The sequence below is a fragment of the Amblyraja radiata genome, chromosome 6, assembly GCF_010909765.2.
Source record: "Amblyraja radiata isolate CabotCenter1 chromosome 6, sAmbRad1.1.pri, whole genome shotgun sequence".
Classification (NCBI taxonomy): Eukaryota; Metazoa; Chordata; class Chondrichthyes; order Rajiformes; family Rajidae; genus Amblyraja; species Amblyraja radiata.
Genome location: NC_045961.1, coordinates 56,367,763 through 56,387,048, shown reverse-complemented (window position 1 = coordinate 56,387,048; position 19,286 = coordinate 56,367,763). Strand labels below are relative to the sequence as shown.

The 19,286-nt window shown below is 44.9% G+C and overlaps 2 protein-coding genes and 1 long non-coding RNA gene across 4 annotated transcripts in view; 2 read left to right on the top strand and 1 right to left on the bottom strand.

Annotated features, from left to right (window-relative positions):
- The window catches only part of spart (spartin), a 30,888-nt gene extending 17,590 nt beyond the window's left edge, over nt 1-13,298 (top strand). Inside the window, exons 5-8 of one of the 2 annotated variants that reach the window (XM_033022913.1) lie at nt 6,002-6,196; nt 7,674-7,832; nt 8,860-8,950; nt 11,620-13,298. In XM_033022913.1, the coding sequence (XP_032878804.1) occupies nt 6,002-6,196; nt 7,674-7,832; nt 8,860-8,950; nt 11,620-11,800 (626 nt within the window). In that variant the 3' untranslated portion in view covers nt 11,801-13,298. The remainder of the gene's footprint in view (nt 1-6,001; nt 6,197-7,673; nt 7,833-8,859; nt 8,951-11,619) is intronic. The other variant, XM_033022914.1, reaches the window with a different exon arrangement.
- Nucleotides 13,299-13,889: 591 nt separating this feature from the next.
- LOC116974459 lies at nt 13,890-15,510 on the bottom strand. The gene is made up of 3 exons (XR_004412365.1): nt 15,379-15,510; nt 14,674-14,771; nt 13,890-14,120 (listed from the first exon to the last, which is right to left on the bottom strand). It is a non-coding gene; the product is annotated as an uncharacterized LOC116974459 (long non-coding RNA).
- ccdc169 (coiled-coil domain containing 169) overlaps nt 15,359-19,286 on the top strand; it is a 35,063-nt gene continuing 31,135 nt past the window's right edge. Inside the window, exon 1 of the mRNA XM_033022912.1 lies at nt 15,359-15,637. Coding sequence (XP_032878803.1) covers nt 15,381-15,637 — 257 coding nt within the window. The 5' untranslated portion in view covers nt 15,359-15,380. The remainder of the gene's footprint in view (nt 15,638-19,286) is intronic.

The window sequence follows — 19,286 nt, the reverse complement described above, 5'->3', positions numbered from 1 at the left end:
GTATTTCTCAGTCTGTATGGGAAAGATTGTTTTTCAACTTTGGAGCCACTGGTGAGACCGCATTTAGAATATTGTGTTCACTTCTGGACACCATGTTATAGGAAAGATATTGTCAAGCTTGAAAGGGTTCAGAAAAGATTTACGAGGATGTTGCCGGGACTAGAGGGTGTGAGCTCTGCATTCTGAAAGTATTCCCTGCCACAGAGGGCAGTGGAGGCCAAGTCACTGGATGGATTTAAGAGAGAGTTAGATGGAGCTCTAGGGGCTAGTGGAGTCAAGGGATATGGGGAGAAGGAAGACACGGGTTATTGATAGGGGACGATCAGCCATGATCACAATGAATGGCGGTGCTGGCTCGAAGGGCCGAATGGCCTCCTCAGGCACTTATTTTCTATGTTTCTGTGAAGGAATTGTCCGTAGACCTCCGAGACAGGATTGTGTCGAGACACAGATCTGAGGAAGGGTATAAAACAATTTCTGCAGCATTGCAGGTCCTGAACAGCACAGTGGCCTCCATCATTCTTAAATGGAAGAACTTTGGAACCACCAGGACACATCATAGAGCTGGCCGCCCAGCCAATCTGAGCAATCAGGGGAGAGGGGCCTTGGTTAGGGAGGTGACCAAGTACCGGATGGTCACTCTGACAGAGCTCCAGAGTTCCTCTGTGGAGATGGGGGGGGGGGGACCTTCCAGAAAGACAACTATATCTGCAGTACTACACCAATCAAGCCTTTATGGTCAGGTGGCTAGACGGAAGCCACTCCTCAGTAAAAGGCACATGACAGCCCGCTTGGAGTTTGCCAAAAGGCACCTAAAAGACTCAGACCATGAGATTCTCTGGTCTGATGAAACCAAGATTGAACTCTTTGGCCTGAATGGCAAGCGTCACGTCTGGAGGAAACCATGCACCGCTCATCACCTGGCCAATACCATACCTAGGGTGAAGCATGGTGATGGCAGCATCATGCTGTGGGGATGTTTTTCAGCGGCAGGAACTGGGAGACCAGTCAGGATCGAGGGAAAGATGAATGGAGCAAAGTACAGGGAGATCCTTGATGAAAACCTGCTCCAGAGCGTTCTGGACCTCAGACTGGGGCGGAGGTTCACCATCCAACAGGATATCGACCCTAAGTACACAGCCAAGGCAACGCAGGAGTGGCTTTTGAATGTCCTTGAGTGGCCCAGCTAGAGCCCGAACTTGAACCTGATCGAACATCTCTGGAGGGACCTGAAAATAGCTGTGCATTGATGCTCCCCATCCAACCTGACAGAGCTTGAGAGGATCTGCAGAGAAGAATGGGAGAAATTACCCAAATACAGGTGTGCCAAGCTTGTAGTGTCATACCCAAGCAGAGCTGCCCAGTAGTACACAACACAATACACAATACAATTTATTTGTCACTTGAACCTCATAGAGGCTCAAATGAAATGTTGTTTCTGCAGTCATACACACATGAAAAAAAAAGACCCAAGACACAACACAATTTACACAGACATCCATCACAGCGCATCTCCTCCTCGCTGTGATGGAAGGCAAAAAAACTTATCTCTCCCCTGCACTCCCCATTCCCCTCCCGATGTCAGAGTCAAAGCCCCCGGCGGGCGATGGCAATTGTCCCACGGCCATTAACGCCGCGCCGGGTGATGCAAGGCCGCGCTCCGGGTCTTGTTGTTGGAGCCCCCGGCGGGCTCCAGCAAAGTCCCGCAGCCGTTGAAGCCACGCCGGGCGATGATGTAAGGCCCCGCTCCAGGCACTCCTCGACCCCGCGACTCGGGCGGGTGAAGTCGCCGTTGCAGAAGCCTCGAAAAGCGGTCTCCCAGTAGGGACCCGCGGGCGCCTGATATTAATGTCTGCCAGACCTGCGGTAAGCCTCCGAATCTCCGGGGGTCGGGTCACAGCAGCGCGCCACCACCGCTCCTCCCGCTCCGGACTCAGCCAGCTCCACAATGGTGAGTAGCTCCGCAGCTCCGTGACTGGAGCCCCAGGACGTTCCTGCTGGAGGCCGCTCCACGTTGCAGCCCCAACGACAACGGAGACCCGACAGGGAAAAGGTCGGGTTCTCCGTGCAGGGGAAAGATTTTAAAAGTTTCCCCTGCCCCCCCACACACACACACACCCCATCAAAAAAATAATAAAAACTACATTAAAACGGGACAAAAAATAACAAAAGGACTGCAGAGGCCGCTGCGACGTGAGTCGCGCCGTATTTTCCGTATTTTGTACGGAAATGCGATTAGAATACGGATGAACGGTTTTGTGTTGTTAGATACAGATTTTAAATATGGAGTTCAGTTCAGTCTGAAGAGGGTCTCGTCCAGAAACATCACCCATTCCTTCTCTCCAGGCTGCCTGTCCTGCTCCAGGTTTAAACAGGGCGCTGTCAGTTTAACGCGTGGGAATTTAAACGAAGAGCTGTCGGCTACAGCGCTATGGGTTCTAAAAATATCGCTACCAGCTGGAGCGATATGGGCTTTACACATAGCACTATGGCCACAGCACTATGGGTCACAGCCTGTTCAGGAAAATTCTCGTATAACAATCTTTGGAATTCTCTTTCTCAGTGGTAGTTGAGCTTTTAATTATTTTTCAGGCAGTGGTAGAATTCTGGATAAGCCTAGTGGTGAAAGCTTACCAGTGGGATTGCAGTTACATTGGGATTGGCCTTGATTTTACAGAACGGTGGGTGGGCTCAAGGGGGAGAGTGGGAGGGGTGGAGAGTGGGAGGGGTGGAGAGTGGGAGGGGTGGAGAGAGGATGGAGAGGGGAGAAGGAGCGAGGGAGAGAGGGAGAAGGAGAGGGCGAGAGAGGGAGGGAGGAAGGGAATAAGGGAGGGAGAAAAAAAGGGAGGGAAAGGGGAGGGTGGGAGGGAGAGAGAAAGGGAGGGAGAGGCAGGGAGGGAGAGAGAGGGAGGGAGGGAAAGGGATGGAGAAAGGGAGGGTGGGAGAGGGAGGGAGAGAGAAGAAAGAGAGAGCGAGGGAAAGAGAGGGAGGCTTCCAAAATGGCTTCATCATCATCTGCTGCTAAAAGCAGGAAGCAGCCGTTCAAACAGCAGTATACAATGAGATGGCAATGTATGCACTGTCAAGTAAGGTGCATAGAAGACATGTCAATTGGTAGCAAAGTTATGCATTCTTGTACTCTTACATGGGTATGACTGCACATTAAAAAAAAACATTTTTTTCAGCAAAATGGTACTGCGTAAAAGTACTGATTTCCTCAGCAAAATACTGATTTTCAAGTACTAGAATACTGAAATGCTCTGACAACATTTGGCAGCTTGAGGCTGTTATCGCTGCTAAAGGTGCCTCAACAAAGTACTGAGTAAAGCGTCTGTGATATTTCAGTTATTTCTTTTTAATTACTTTGCAAACATTTCTAAACACCTCTTTTCGGTTTTCTGGGGAATTGTGTGTAGATTGATGATTAAAAAAAATGAATTTAATCAATTTTAAAATAAGGCTGTAACATAACAAAATGTGGAAAAAGTGAAGGGGTCTGAATACTTTCAGAATGCACTGTATAGGGAGAGGTTGAGTCAGCTCGGTCTATTCCATGGAGCGCAGTAGGATGAGGGAAGATCTTATAGAGGTATTCAAAATCACGAGAGGAATATATCGGGTAGATGCAGGTAGTCTTTTGCCCAGAGTAGGGGAATCGAGGACCAGACGACAAGGTTCAAGGTGAAGGGGAAAAGATTTAATAGGAATCTGATGGGTGACTTTTTCACACAAGAGTGGTGGGTGTATGGAACAAGCTGCCAGAGGAGGTAGGTGAAGCTGGGACTATTGCATTGTTTAAGAAATAGTTGGACAGGTACATGGATAGGACAGGTTTCTTAAGGGGTTGGACAGGCTAGATGCAGGAAGATTGCTCCCGATGTTGGGGAAGTCCAGGACAAGGGGTCACAGCTTAAGGATAAGGGGGAAATCCTTTAAAACCGAGATGAGAAGAACTTTTTTCACACAGAGAGTGGTGAATCTCTGGAACTCCCTGCCACAGAGGGTAGTCGAGGCCAGTTCATTGGCTATATTTAAGAGGGAGTTAGATGTGGCCCTTGTGGCTAAGGGGATCAGAGGGTATGGAGAGAAGGCAGGTACGGGATACTGAGTTGGATGATTAGCCATGATCATATTGAATGGCGGTGCAGGCTCGAAGGGCCGAATGGCCTACTCCTGCACCTAATTTCTATGTTTCTATGTTTGGAGTGATATGGACCAAGTGCAGGCAAGTAGGACTCGTGCAGCTGGGACATTGTTGGCCGGTGTGGGCAAGTTGGGCCGAAGGGCCTGTTTCCCCACTGTATCACCCTGACTCTATCACACAATGAATGTATACTTCAATTTTGAGTAGACTTTACTTTAGACTTTAGAGGTACAGTGCGAAATGGGCAACTCGGCCCACCATGTCCAAGCCTACCAGCATTCCCCATATACTAGCTCTATCCTACACATTGGGGACACTTTACATTTTTACCGAGCCAATTAACCTACAAACCTGTATGTCTTTGGAATGTGGAGGAAACCGGAGCAGCCGAAGAAAACCCACACAATCACGGGGAGGACGTACAAACTCTGTGCAGATAGCACCCGTAGTCAGGATGAAACTGGGTCCCTAGTGCTGTATGGCAGTAACTTTACTACTGCCCACTGTGCTGTCGAGTAGGTCAGTCTAGAAGAGAACTATGATCAACTTGTGAACTGTTGCGGTGTTGCCTTTTGACCGTAATGACTGACTTCAAAGCATTAACGCAAAGTAACTTTTTAATTGTGGCAAAAAAATGGAATTGCTGGAACCTTGAGCTGAAACATGTTGATGCTTGACCTGCAGAATGCCTCCAGCAGTTTGTGCATTAGTTTAGCTAACTTGACCTTGAGTTATCTAAAAATATTTCTAACACTCAATTTGAAACCTAAATCTGAAGTGCAGGCCAGTGCAGCGAAATCATTTGTTGTGCATTTTAGTCCTTAAACTAGTAGTTTAATTGGTACTATCAACTTTCAAGTAAGATGAGAACTAACCTGAAATGTTTTAGACACAAGTTGGAACATTTTAAGTGCAGAGAAGATTTATGTGGATGTTGCCAGGACTTGAGGGGCTGAGTTATAGGGACAGGTTGGGCACGTTAGGACTTTATTCCTTGGAGGGCAGGAAACTGAGGGGTGATTGTATAGAAGTGTATAAAATCATGAGGGGATTAGATTGGGTGAATGCACAGTCTTTTACCCAGATCAGGGTAATCAAAAACAAGAGGGTATAATTTAAGATAAAGGGCAACTTTTTCACACAGGATGGTGGACTTATGGAACGAGCTACCAGAGGAGGTAGTTGAGGGAGGTCCTGTTTAAAAGTAACTTGGACAGCATGGATGAGTTGGGCAGATGGGACTGTTTCCGAGCTGTGTGGCTATCTGATAAGGAACTGCAGATGCTAGTTTACCAAAAAACAAAACAAAGTGCGGGTGTAACTGAGTCAGGCAGCATCTCTGGAGAACATGGATAGGTGATGTTTGAATTGGAGGGGAGCAGTGAGAGAGGGTCTCTTGGAACATCTGTCAGAGAGGGGATGAGAACCTCTTTAAAGTAGGCACACCTTGAGAAGATTTTGCAGTGGGAGCAGTAAAATGTAGACAGAGAACCTCTTCTTTCCACAGATGCTGCCTGATTTTCTGACTTAACTCAATCTGTAGCAACATCGTCACTCTTTGTGACAAATGTGGAAAATTTAGAAACAAAGAACTGCAGATGCTGGTTTATACCAAAGATAGACACAAAGTGCTGGAATAACTCAACAGGTCAGGCATCATCTCTGAAGATAAAGGATGGGTGACATTTAGGGTCAGGACCTTTCTTCACCGAGCCTCTTCAGCTACACTTATTTTGTTGCGTTACCTTTAGTTTGTTTGCTTGGGTAGCTTACAACCGAAAGGTTGGGAGATGTTTTGGATCGGGACCCTTCAGACTGTGGAAAATCTTGTTGTTTATAAAGTTTTTTTTTTTTTAGGTGCTTCGTGGCTGAGTATGGGTTTAGTTAAAGGTGCTGAATTCACTGGCAGAGCAATTCAGAAAGGAGCATCTAAACTGAGAGAGCACATTCAGCCTGAAGATAAACCTGCCACTGTCAGCCCCACTGTGGAAAAGGGACTAAGTGTTGCACGACAGGCAACAGGAGGTGCTGTCAAAGTCAGCCAGTTCTTGGGTAAGTGAACAACCTATTTCAATAGCGGTGCTGGCTCGAAGGGTCGAATGGTCTACTCCTGTACCTATTTTCTATGTTTCAATCCTAATGCTGACCCTTAGAGTGAATTCAAGACGTTGGTGAGGTCACATTTAGAGTATTGTGTTCAGTTTTGGTCACCCTGTGACAGGAAAGATGTTGTTACGCTGGAAAGAGTGCAGAAAAGATTTACAAGGATGTTGCCAGGACTTGAGGTTCTGAGCTATAGGGACAGATTGGGCAAGGTAGGGCTTTTTTCATTGGAGCGCAGGAGGCTGGGGGATGACCTTATGGGGTGTATAAAATCAAGAGTGGGATAGGGTGAATGCACTGAATCTTTTCCCAGGGTAGGGGAATCAAGAACCAGAGGACATACGTTTAAGATAAGAGGGACAAGATTGAATATAAATATATGGGGCAATTTTTTTACTTCAAGGGTGGTGGATATATGGAACAAGCTGACAGAGGAGGTAGTTGGGGAAGGTACTGTAACAGCATTTAAAAGACACTTGGACAGGTACACGAATGGATGAGACTTAGAAGAATATGGGCCAAATGTGGGCAAATGGGACCAGCTTAGATGGGCATCTTGGTCAGCATGGACAAGCTGGGCTGAAGGGCCTGTTTCCGTGCCTTATAACTCTGCAATAGGGAGATGGAGAGGTTCAAAAAGTTATTAACTTACATTTTCCAGCTTTCCACCTCCTGAAACTAAACGTAACTTATGAATCTGTTCACTAGGTTACATTGTTCCTTATATTACATCAACAACTGGACTTCAGGCACAGCATTGCATCTGCCTCACAGCACCAGAGGCCTGGGTGTGATCCTGACCTCTGGTGATGTCTGTGTGGAATTTGCACGTTCCCCCAGTGACCGTGAGGGTTTTCTTTGGGTGCTCCGGTTTCCTCCCACATCCCAAATACGTGAATTTGTAGGTTATTTGGCCTCTGTAAATTTTACCTAGTGTGTAAGAAGTGCACGAGAAAGTGGGATAACATGGAACTAGTGTGAACAGTTGATTAATTGTCAGTGTGGACTTGGTGGGCCGAAGGGCCTGTTTCAATGCTGTATCACTAAGCTAAAAGGATTATGAGCATTACTATGGGGGGGGGGGGGGGGAGTCAGACTGTTTATGGTATGTATGCCCCTCATAATTTTATAAATATCCATCAGGTCTCCACACAACCTCCGGTGTTCCAGAGAAAACAAACCAATTTGTCCAACCCATCCTTTTGGCTGATATTCTCTAATCCAGGCACAATTCTTGATAGCACGTAAAACATTTTTTTTCACTGTATATTGGTATATGTGACATTAATAATATATCAAACCAAAGTTTAAAATGTTTGAAGAAAGGTCTCGACTCGAAACATCACCTATCCACGTTATCTAGAGATGCTGCCTGATCTGCTGAGTCACTTTGTGTTGTACTTTAAACTTTTTTATTAATTTACAGTCAATGGACTTTGTACCGTTGCCAGTACTATTGGGAAAGAACTTGCTCCACATGTAAAGAAGCACGGAAGTAAACTTATACCAGAATCTATAAAAAAAGATAATGATTCAAAAGCGAAATTTGATGGTGCACTTGTTGTAGCAGCAAGTGGAGTACAAGGTACATTTTATCTACCTTACTTTCCTATCAAATACTCACACTTACAAACAGGTCATTTAATGTTTCATTAAATCCCTACCATTTTTTTATCATGCATGTGTTAAATAAAAACACTTATGGCGAAGTGGAACAGAGCAGTGGAGGGATCAGTGAGTGGAACAGTTAGGAATATGTTCATGTGTTGTAGGAACAGAACTAGGCCATTCGGCCCATCAAGTCTACTCCACCACTCAATCTGATCTATCTTTCCCTCTCAACTTCATTTTCATGCCTTCTCCCCATAACCCATGATAACCATACTAATCAAGAATCTATTAATCTCGAACTTCAAAAAAATCCATTGACTTGGCCTCCACAACCTTCTGTGGCAATGAATTCCACAGATTCACCACCCTTTGACAAAAGCAATTCCTTCTCATTGCCTTTCCAAAGGTACGTCCTTTCATTCTGAGGCTATGGCCTCCGGTCCTACTCTCCCACTAGTGGAAACATCTCTTCATATCCACTCTATCCAGGCCTTTCACTTTTGGTGAATTTCAATGAGGTCCCCCCCTCATCCATCTAAACTCTTTTGTACTCTACAGGCCCAGTGCCTTTAAATGTTCATCATATGTGTCTTTGTGTCATTTGTGTGTTTAAACATGACACAAATATAAGTTTAAACAAAAATAAGTATCTGGTTGTGCAAGGTTGAAATAAAATTGCCAATCATCCCCTCCCCCCTCTTTCCCTCCTCACCTGTAGTATCATCCTCTTCCAGCTTTCTCCACCTTCTGCAATCAGATTGAAGAAGTGTCCCAACCTGAAATGTCGTCTATCCATGTTCTCCAGAGTTGCCTCCTCACCTGTTGAGTTACTCCAGCACTTGTCTCTCATTTGTAAACCAACATCTGAGGTTCCTTGTGTCAACATATTCCGATATTAATCTCAGTTATTTGCTGAAGTCAGTGGATGCATTTGTTTCTAGGGATGGGTCGGGGAAAATATATATAATGCTTAACATTATGTTCTTAATTTCTTATTACAGGATTTGCAACTGTCTGGAATGGTTTGGAATGTGCAGCGAAGTGCATAGCTAAGAGTGTTGCAGCTGAGACTGTTCACACAGTGAAACACAAGTAAGTAGTCAGAGTCATACCGCACAGAAACAGACCCATCTCGTCCATGCTTACTGAGATGCCTCATCTAAGCATTTGGCCCATATCCCTCTAAGCTAGCCTTTATAGTTAATGAGGAATTCGATAGAAATTCAGTTTATATTAATCGTATATATATTGTTGTTATCTGACACTTTATGCTTTCAGAAACATGAAGACCAGCATTTTATAAGGAATTATAATATAATTGATCAAAGCAGCGTCATCCTACCTGAGATTTATTGAATAAATTTGCTTTATCTTTTGCGATTCAATCATTTTGGCCTTTTCTGTGCAACACTTTCTTTTGCTACTCCAGAATCATTTTGTGCAAAAGGAACAAAATATTTCTAGCATTTTATTTTCTACAATATTCTATTGATTGTCACTGTGATTCTCTTTCCACTGTTATTCAAGGCCTTTCATATTTAGTGAGTGAGATATTATGAGTCTCCCGCTAAATGAGAATTCAGTTTTTCAATTTGCCTCCTACGTTTCTGCAACAAATATTTGAGGCTTTTGCTCTGCCCTGCTGTATCACAAAGTTATGGAGAGGGGGAATTAAATGCCTTTTTAATAAACAAATTAATTTGCAAAATTCTGCTAATGAGTCATAGAGTGATACAGTGTGGAAGCAGGCTCTTCAGCTCAACTTGCCCACACCAGCCAACATATCCCAGCTACACTAGTCTCACCTGCCTGCGTTTGGTCCATATCCCTCCAAACTTATCCTATCCATGTACCTGTCTAACTGTTTCTTAAACATTGTGATAGTCCCAGCCTCAACCACCTCCTCTGGCAGTTTGTTCCATATACCCACCACCCTTTGTATGAAAAGGTTACCCCTCAGTTTCCTATTAAATATTTTCCCCTTCACCTTGAACCTATGTCCTCTGGTCCTCAGCTTAGTCATATAGTCATAAAGTTATACAGTATGGAAACACACCCTTCAGCCCATGTTGACCCTTCCTATCCACATATCTGTCCAAATGCCTTTCAAAAGTCATAACTGTATCCGCTTCTATAGCTTCCTCTGGCAGCTTGTTCCAGATACGGACTACCCTCTGAGTTAAAAAGTTGCCCGAGGCCCTTTTTAAATCTCTCCCCTCTCACCTTAAGCCTCAGCCCTCTAGTTTTAGAATCCTCTAAAAGACTGAGGGGGAAAAGACTGAGTGTTCACTTTATCTATGCACTTGTTATCTTGTACACCTCAATAAGGTCACTCCTCACTCAGCCTCCTACGCTTCAAAGAAAAAAATCCCTACAACTCAAGCCCACAGGCTAACGGCCCTTCACCGTCTGTCTCAAAGTCTTTATTGCCCTGGGTAAAAAAACCTCCACCACTCTCACCCCCTTCATAATTGAGATAGTTAAGCCAAACTAGACACTGGCATTGTGCTACACAGTGATATCTTTTACCATATGGGTCTGGAATCGCCACTCTTGCTTCCTCTTCACTAATAAGCTTCCAGAGCTGGGGTAATTATATACCATTCACTGTATGAACATGCACAGGTTTCTTGAACAATGAAAAAATTAGTTGGGCTTGTGTCTACTTTGCGACATTTGAATTAGTTATTATTACCTTTGGCCTCAACCTCTTCTGCTTATTCCCTGTGCACAGAACAGTGCAGCACAGGAATAGGCACTTCGGCCCACAATGTCTGTGCTGAACATGATGCCAAGTTAAATCTCTGCAGCCTACACAGAATCCATATCCCATCTAAAAAACTCTATAATACCACTGTTGTGTGTTCCTCCACCACCACTCCCAGCAGCATGTTCCAGGCACTCACCACTACTTCCATTTACAAAAGCTTGCCCCGCACATCTCCTTTAAACTTTGCCCCTCTCACCATAAAGCTCTTCCCTCTTTGATATTTCCACCTGGTGGGGGTTTCTAACTATTTACTCTATCAATGTCTCTAATAATTTTACAAACTCTTACCAGGTCTTCCCTCAACCTCAGATGTTCCAGAGAAAACAATACAGGTTTATCCATCCTCTCCTTTTAGATAACACCCTCATATCCAGGCAGCATTTGGTAAACCTCTGCACATTGAACAGATAGCTCACTAGTATTCAATTTGTGTAATCTATTTAGTATCCAGACAGGACAAAAAAAAAGACAGTGTGAGAGTAACTCAGCGGGTCAGGCAGCATCCCTGAACATGGATAGGTAATGTTCCAGGTCAGGATCCTTCATTTAAAAAAATAAGTAGTGCTGGTGGGAGAAGAGGTGGAAGGAGGGGAATAATTCTGCTAAAAATACAAGTACGTAAATTGGCACGAGCTCCTGCTTTTGAGTCTGAATCCTTTTCCCAGGGTGGAAATGTCCAACACTAGAGGGCATTGCTATAAGGTGATAGGGGGAAAGTTTAAAGGAGATGTGCGGGGCCATGTTCTTTTTACACTGAAGATGGTGAGTGCCTTGAACACTCTGCCAGGGTTGACGATGGAGGCAGATACGTGTCATGTAAGAGAGCTTTGGATAGGTAAGAGAGGGATAAGGATAATATGCGATCAGTTTAAATTTGCATCATGTTCGGCACAAACATTGTGGGCCGAAGGGCCCGTTCCTGCGCTGTACTGTCTTATGTTTCCCTGGCTGTTATGCTGTAAATGATCAGTGATGACCCATTCTGATGAAGGTATGGCTCTGCTGCTGGGAAAGTCACAGACAACGCAGTGAACTCAGCCATCAACGTTGGTGTGACAGCGTTCAACATCGAGCATCTGGGCATCAAAGCCATTGTTCGGCGCACTGCCAAGGAAACCGGAACCGCTATCCTTGATGACTACAAGTTGCAAGAAAAGGCAGGGAAGAAATGAATAATCTCTACTTAAATTTAGCTGATGTAACTGTGAATTCTAACATGCGAATAATAAGTCATGTTTTGCAGAATTTTATTTTCAACTAACATGCAGGTTGATCTTGGAGAATGTACATCCGATGGCACTTTGTGTGAAATAGCATTAACTTATTTCTGTGATTGTCAAGTTGGTTTAATTTTAACATGTTAATAACGCGTGAAGCATCTAAGACTACTTGTCGTCTCTGATTATAAAGTAAAACAGAGACAAAAGAAATTGCAGCTGCTAGTTTACAAAAACACAAGTGCTGGCATAACTCGACAGGTCAGGCGGCATCTCTGGAGAACATGGAAAGGTAATGTCATCCAACTGTATTCTCTAGATGTTGCCTGACCCGCTGCCAGAACTATCTATTTTTTTGAGAATATATATTTTGATTTTCTTTCTTCTTCAGGTTTGGATCCTGAGTTAGTGTGAATCAGAACAGGCTAAGATCCATATGGAACTAATTCAGTACTTATTCGTTGGACATGATATTTTTTGAGTAGGAAGGAACTGCAGATGCTGGTTTAAACCAAAGGTAGACACCAAAAGCTGGAGTATCTCAGTGAGTCAGGCAGCATCTCTGGATAAAAGGAATAGGTGACATTTCGGGTCGAGACCCTTCAGTCTGAAGAAGCCTGACCTGCTTTGATATTTTTTGATGCGTTTGAAGGTCAAGGAGGTTTAGAGAAGTGTTTTTTTTAAATCTTTTCCCTGCATTTGCACCTAAAACTATGTATCCATGGAGGTATGCTGATTGAAGACATATTTTGAACACAAGCAGCTGTAATTGAGTGAGAACATAATTGATGTGCAATTTGTGTAGAGAACATTTAAGAGTGGGAATAAACACAATTAACAGCAGTGGTAGTGAGTTGTGTGGGTATGTTCCAACTCAACTTGCTGGTGCACCACAGCCTTTCTGATATAGCAAAACAAGTTACTGTAAAACAGGTAAATAACACTTTTACTGACAGCAAAATTAATTTTGCCCATCAGCAACTTGCTCAGCACGGTGGTACCAAGGTACTATTTTCAAAGTGGTCTGATGAAGTTGGCTTCAAATAGTAAACTTTTGTTGAAGAATTTAACTGATTTAATTTATAATTGTTTTAAAAGAAATTGAAGAAATTTGATTGTACCATCTGTAACCTGTAAGATGGTTCTAGAATGAATGATCAATTTTAATCACATGTAAATCTGTATTTTGGGAACTGACCTCAAGTTGCAGACTGGACAATTGTTCTGCTTCCACATTAACCTTCCACTTAAATAACTTGTACTTCAAACTCTCAACAGCATTATCTATCCTCTATTAAAGTGCCTTTGTCTTTAATCATCCTACACAATGTAGATGCATTGTATAAATGTTTATTTAAATAACACTTACCAATATATTTGACAGGTTTTTCTGTATACGTAAAGAATGATATCACAAATCTGTTTGCCTTTGGTATTATTAAAGTAAAACATAGAAAACAAGAGCAAAGTATCGTATTAGCTAATTTGTACAAGTGTGCACACTCCGTATCATTTACTGAATAAATCTGAGATATGCAGCTCAGGACTTCCTTACATCTACCTACCATAATGACTTTTTGACATCTAGGGAACTGGGAACTACGCGCCAGGAGCAATTTACAATTTTGCCTAAGCCGATTAACCTAAAAACCTGTACTACTTTGGCGTGTGGAAGGAAACGGAGCACCTGGAGAAAACCCATGCGATCACAGGGAGAACTAACGAACTCTGTACAGACACCATTAGTCAGGTTTGAACCTGCGCCTCTGGCTCTGTCTGTGGAGTTTGCACGTTTTCCCTGCGACTGTGTTGATTTCCTCCGGGTGTTCCGGTTTCCTCTCACGTCCCAAAAACGTCCAGGTTTGTAGGTTAATTGCCCTTTATAAATTGCCCCCTAGTGTAAAGGGAGTGGATGAGAAAGTGGGGTAACATAGAACAAATGTGAATGGGTTAATCGATGGTCACCATGGACTTGGTGAACCAAAGGACCGATTTCCATGCTGTATATCTTCCAATCAATTTTGATAAACTTGAATAAAAGTTACTACATAGAATCAATATTTTATTTAGTGAACAAGAAATAATGCAATGTGAACAGAAATTCAATGTTAAAAAGCATTGAACATTCACTCGCATCGAAGTGAAAGGCACCATATAAATCCCAATCTAATTCTACTGCCTGTTTCTGTTCCTGAAGATGTTGTCAAAAAAATTAATGGTTCAGTAATGTGCAACCAGGTTTCACCGCTGCTACCCGTTCCAGTCTTCCTTGAACCTACAAACAAAAGATTGTTGTTGATACTCTTTACAACATTTATATTGTTCAATTTATTGTTGCATAAGTGCATAAAAATTGGACAGTGGTGTCCTGCTTCACTACTGATGAAGAATGGAGACAAAGTCCTGGAGTAACTCAGCGGTTCAGGCAACATCCCTGGAGAACATGGATATATTTCTGGTTCACTCGGGTCTTTTTCTGAGGGTAAGGGATTTGAAAACTAGACGGCATATGGTTAAGGTTGAGAAGGGAGAGATTCAGGGGCAACCTTATTACCCAGTGAGTAGCCTGTATCTGGAATAAGCTGCCAGAGGAACCTATAGAAGCAGATACAATAATGACTTTTAAGACATTTGGACAGATAATTGGATAGGGAAGGTTTAGGGGTGGGTATGATCCAAATGCAGGCAAATGGGACCAGCCCAGTGTGCCAACCTATTCGCTATGGACAAGGTGGGCAGAAGGACCTGTTTCTGTGCTGTACATCTTTATGACTATTACACACGCTTTGGCGCTCAGACATACTACAAGCAAAGCAGCTTTGAGTTACCTCATCGAAATTATGACAAAGATTTGAAAGCACAACATTATGTTGCATCATTTCCTTGTGGTGCCCAGCCAAACGAGAAGATTCTTCAATAAGTTTCTCTGCAATATAAATAATCATCTCATGAAATTGCCTCCATTATGCTTACTTAAAATATTATTTTAACACGAGTCGATCACCCCATAACATTTCCCAGAGGGAGAAAGGATCTAAAGCGATCGAGGTGACACATCGGAGGATCGTGGAAAAAATAGAGATTTCTAATTCCACATGTTAAATGTCGGCAACTTGGAATTAAAAACACAAAAGTGCTGGAGTAACTCAGGCAGGAAGCATCTCAGGATAGAACATGGTTACGTGATGTTTCGGGTTTGGATCTTTCTTCACTGATCAGTGTTGTATTAGTCTGAAGAAGGGTCTCGACCTGAAACATCACCTATCCATGTTCTCCAGGGATGCTGCCTGACCCGCTGAGTTACTCCAGCACGTTGAATCAATCAAGGATTTGTTTAGATGGGAGCCACCAAGGAAGAGAGGGGCCTGTTCCCATGCACTGTGACTGCTGCCTGTTGTGCAGCAGACGGTCCCCGGGCGTGGTGCAGGCTCCGGGTAGAGGGGAGGTGAGGGAGCTCTCTGTGCCGACCCTGTTTAGTGATCCCCCGCTTTCAGCCCTGCCCCGCCCGCTGTCCCCACGCGTGTACCGACTACCAATGTGCGTCTTCATCCGCCGGTACTCCCTCGCACTCTCGCCCGGCCCGTCCATCCGCGCCGCCGTCCCGGAGATAGCAGCGGACCCGGTGGAATGGCCTCGCTTGGCGGGAAAAGCGACGCCGACTTCCGCCTCGGGTCACGTGGACGGGCGGTATCCAGGGCAACGAAGAAACAACATGGAGGCGTCGCGGGCCCGGCCGGGGGGTGAGATGGAGATGGAGCTGGAACAAGAGCTGGAGCAGGAGCGGGCCATGAGGTCAGAGCAGGGGAAGGGAAAACTGGAGGGAGTGGGGGTATCTCAGGGCGCTGTCTGTCGGCACCCCTGGGTTTTGTTTGCACCTCAGGGCGCTCCCTGCTCTGATGGGGTGCTCTGTTTGATGGGGTGCTGTCTGTTTGATGGGGTGCTGTCTGTTTGATGGGGTGCTGTCTGTTTGATGGGGTGCTGCCTGTCTGATGGGGTGCTCTGTTTGATGGGGTGCTGTCTGTTTGATGGGGTGCTCTGTTTGATGGGGTGCTCTGTTTGATGGGGTGCTGTCTGTTTGATGGGGTGCTGTCTGTCTGATGGGGTGCTCTGTTTGATGGGGTGCTCTGTTTGATGGGGTGCTGTCTGTTTGATGGGGTGCTGTCTGTTTGATGGGGTGCTGTCTGTCTGATGGGGTGCTCTGTTTGATGGGGTGCTCTGTTTGATGGGGTGCTGTCTGTTTGATGGGGTGCTGTCTGTTTGATGGGGTGCTGTCTGTCTGATGGGGTGCTGTCTGTTTGATGGGGTGCTGTCTGTTTGATGGGGTGCTGTCTGTTTGATGGGGTGCTGCCTGTCTGATGGGGTGCTCTGTTTGATGGGGTGCTGTCTGTTTGATGGGGTGCTCTGTTTGATGGGGTGCTGTCTGTTTGATGGGGTGCTGTCTGTGCTGACAGGGTGCTCCCTGCACTGATCGGGTGCTGTCTGTCTGATGGGGTGCTGTCTGTTTGATGGGGTGCTGTCTGTGCTGACAGGGTGCTGTCTGTCTGATGGGATGCTGTCTGTCTGATGGGGTGCTGTCTGCACCTCAGGGCGATCACTGCATTGATCGGGTGCGTCTGTCCGATGGGGTGCCGTCTGCACCTCAGGGTGCTCCCTGCACAGATGGAGTGCTGTCTGTGCTGACTGGGTGCTTTCTGCACACACCTCAGGGTGCTGTCTGTCCACATCTTGGGGTGCTGCATGGCTGCACTGACAGGGTGCTGTCTGCACTGACAGGGTGCTGTGTCCTGACTTTCTACGTACATGATACCTGCTGTGTTTCTCTTGAGAGAGTTGGTGAACCTGTTACATCCTCTCACAAAACTCATCTCTTGGAGTTTCAGTATGAACATTGCCCAGCCTACTTCCCTCACTCCATGACCGGCCAAGAGCGCTCTCTGCTGGCAGTAAAATCAACACCATCTATAAATTAAAACACAAATGTATCCAATATACGTTATAAACAAATGGAAAAATGCTATAAAATCTCAGCAGGGCAGGCAGCATCTGTGGAAGCACAAACTTTTATTGATCTGCCAAGTGTCATCCTTTGGAGCATAGAAGGCTGAAGGGGGACCTTATTGAGGTGTACATGATCATGAGGGGCATGAATAAAGTGAATGTTCACAGTCTTTTTCATAGAACATGAAACAGTACAGCATAGGTACTGCCCTTTAGCCCACAATGTCTGTGCCGAACATGGTGCCAAGACCATGCCTGCACATAACCCATATCTCTCTATTCCCTGCATATCCATGTGCCCATCTGAAACTGTTTTAAATACCACTATCATGTCTGCTTGAACCACCATCGCTGGCTGCATGTTCCAGGCACCCACCACCTTCTGTGTAAAAAAAAACTATGCCCCACATATCTCTTTTAAACATTGTACCCCTTACTATACAGCTATTCCCTCTAGTCTGATTTTCTACCCTATCTATTCCTCTCATAATTTTATATACACCTATCAGGTCTCCCTTTAACCTCCAGCGTTCCAGAGAAAGTAATCCAAGTCTGTCCAACCTCTCCCTGTAGCTAATAACCCCTATTCCAAGCATCATTCTGGTAAACATCCTCTGCACCCTTTCCCCGGGTAGAGGATTCTAAAACTGGAGGGCATAGGCGTAAGGTGAGAGGGAAAAGATTTAAGAGGGACTTCAGGGGCGACTTTTTCACTCAGAGGATAGTCCGTATCTGGAATGAGCTGCCAGAGGAAACTATAGAAGCAGATATATGGATGGGAAGGGTTTAGAGGTAAATGGGCCAAATGCATGCAAATGGGACTAACCCAGTATGTCAACTTGGTTGTCCTGAACAAGATGGGCTGAAGAGCCTGTTCTAATGTTATACAACTCTATGACTCTGTGTGCCTTTTCCCTGTGTGAACATGATTTGTATTTTATCAAGAATGGGATGTTGCATACCTTGTGAGCGGGGCTCTGCCTACTTTCTAGTTTAGGTTTAAGCTTATTATTATAACATGTACTGAGGTACAGTGAAAGTCTTTGTTTTGCGTGATGTTCATTTGGATTAGATAATACTATACAGAAATACAATCAAGCTAAACTCAAGTACAATAGTAGAGCAAAGGGGAAGATACAGAGTGCAGAATATAGTTCTTAGCATTGTAGCACATCAGTTCCAGAGACAAAGTACAATGTCTGGAATGGGGCAGTGAATCAGACAGTACTCTAGAGTCATAGAGTCATACAGCACAGAAACAGGTCCTTCAGCCCAGCCAGCCCATGCTCACAAAGATGCCCCATGTACACTAGGCACACCTGATTATGCATTGTCCACATCCTTCTAAATCTTTCCTATCCATGCACCTGTTCAAGTGTATTGAAATGATGTTATAGTGCCTGTCTCAACTACCTGCTCTGGCAGTTCATTCTATATACCCATCACCATCTGTGTAGAAAGTTGCCCCTTAGATTCCTATTAAATCTTTGTCTTCTCACTTCTTGTTTCCCCTACTCTTGGTTAAAGGCACTCTGCATTTACACTATCTGATCCCCTCACAATCTATAAGATCACCCTTCGTCCTCTTATGCTCCAAGGAATAAAGTCCAAGCCTGCCTAACCTCTCCCCATAGCTCAAACCCTCAAGTCCTGGCAAAAGTCTGGCAACTTATGGAAGGACCGTTCAGAAGCCTGATAACAGAGGGGAAGAAGCTGCTCCCGTACCTGCCAGTTCAAACTTCTGTATTTTCTGTCGGATGGGAGCTGGGAGAAGAAGGATGACCATGGTGGGACAAGTCTTTGATTATGTTCAATAGTCAATAGTGCTTTATTTCTCACATATGCAACTGCACAGTGAAATTATTTTTGTATATTTTACACATGCAGGCGGCGCCATTATTGACGCCAGTATCCAAAGTCATGTCCGGTCGGCCCGTGCGCTCGGTATACCGGAGCAGTTCCCATGAACCGATGTCCCTCTCCTCTCCACGCCCACCCATCTTTGTGTCCCGGGGGCAATCCTGCAGCTGACCTTGAAGGCACTGGAGGCAATACCCCAGTCCACCCTCCTACCGGTCTTTGCTCCTCACGTCCGATGTCTCCAGCTCCCTCTCGCTTAAGCGGCCTTTTCACGGGGCGACTTGACGCAAGAGTTAACCAGAGTTTAACATCGTGGGAACCTCGTGCGATAACAGTACGGCATTCGTGGACCACCGTGGACCACCGTAGCGCTAACGGCAGGTAATCGTGTATCTTGGTCACTCGGGAGAAAATTCAAGAAAGTTTGAATTTCTCCAAGAGTGACTTATACACTTGTGGTTGAGCATTGCAACATTATATGGACGTAGTGGCCAGTGCGATATCCGTAATAACTCTTGCGGTTACCGTGGGAACTCCTGCGAACGGTGAACCCGGAAGCTGGACAGAGGGGACAGAAGGTGAG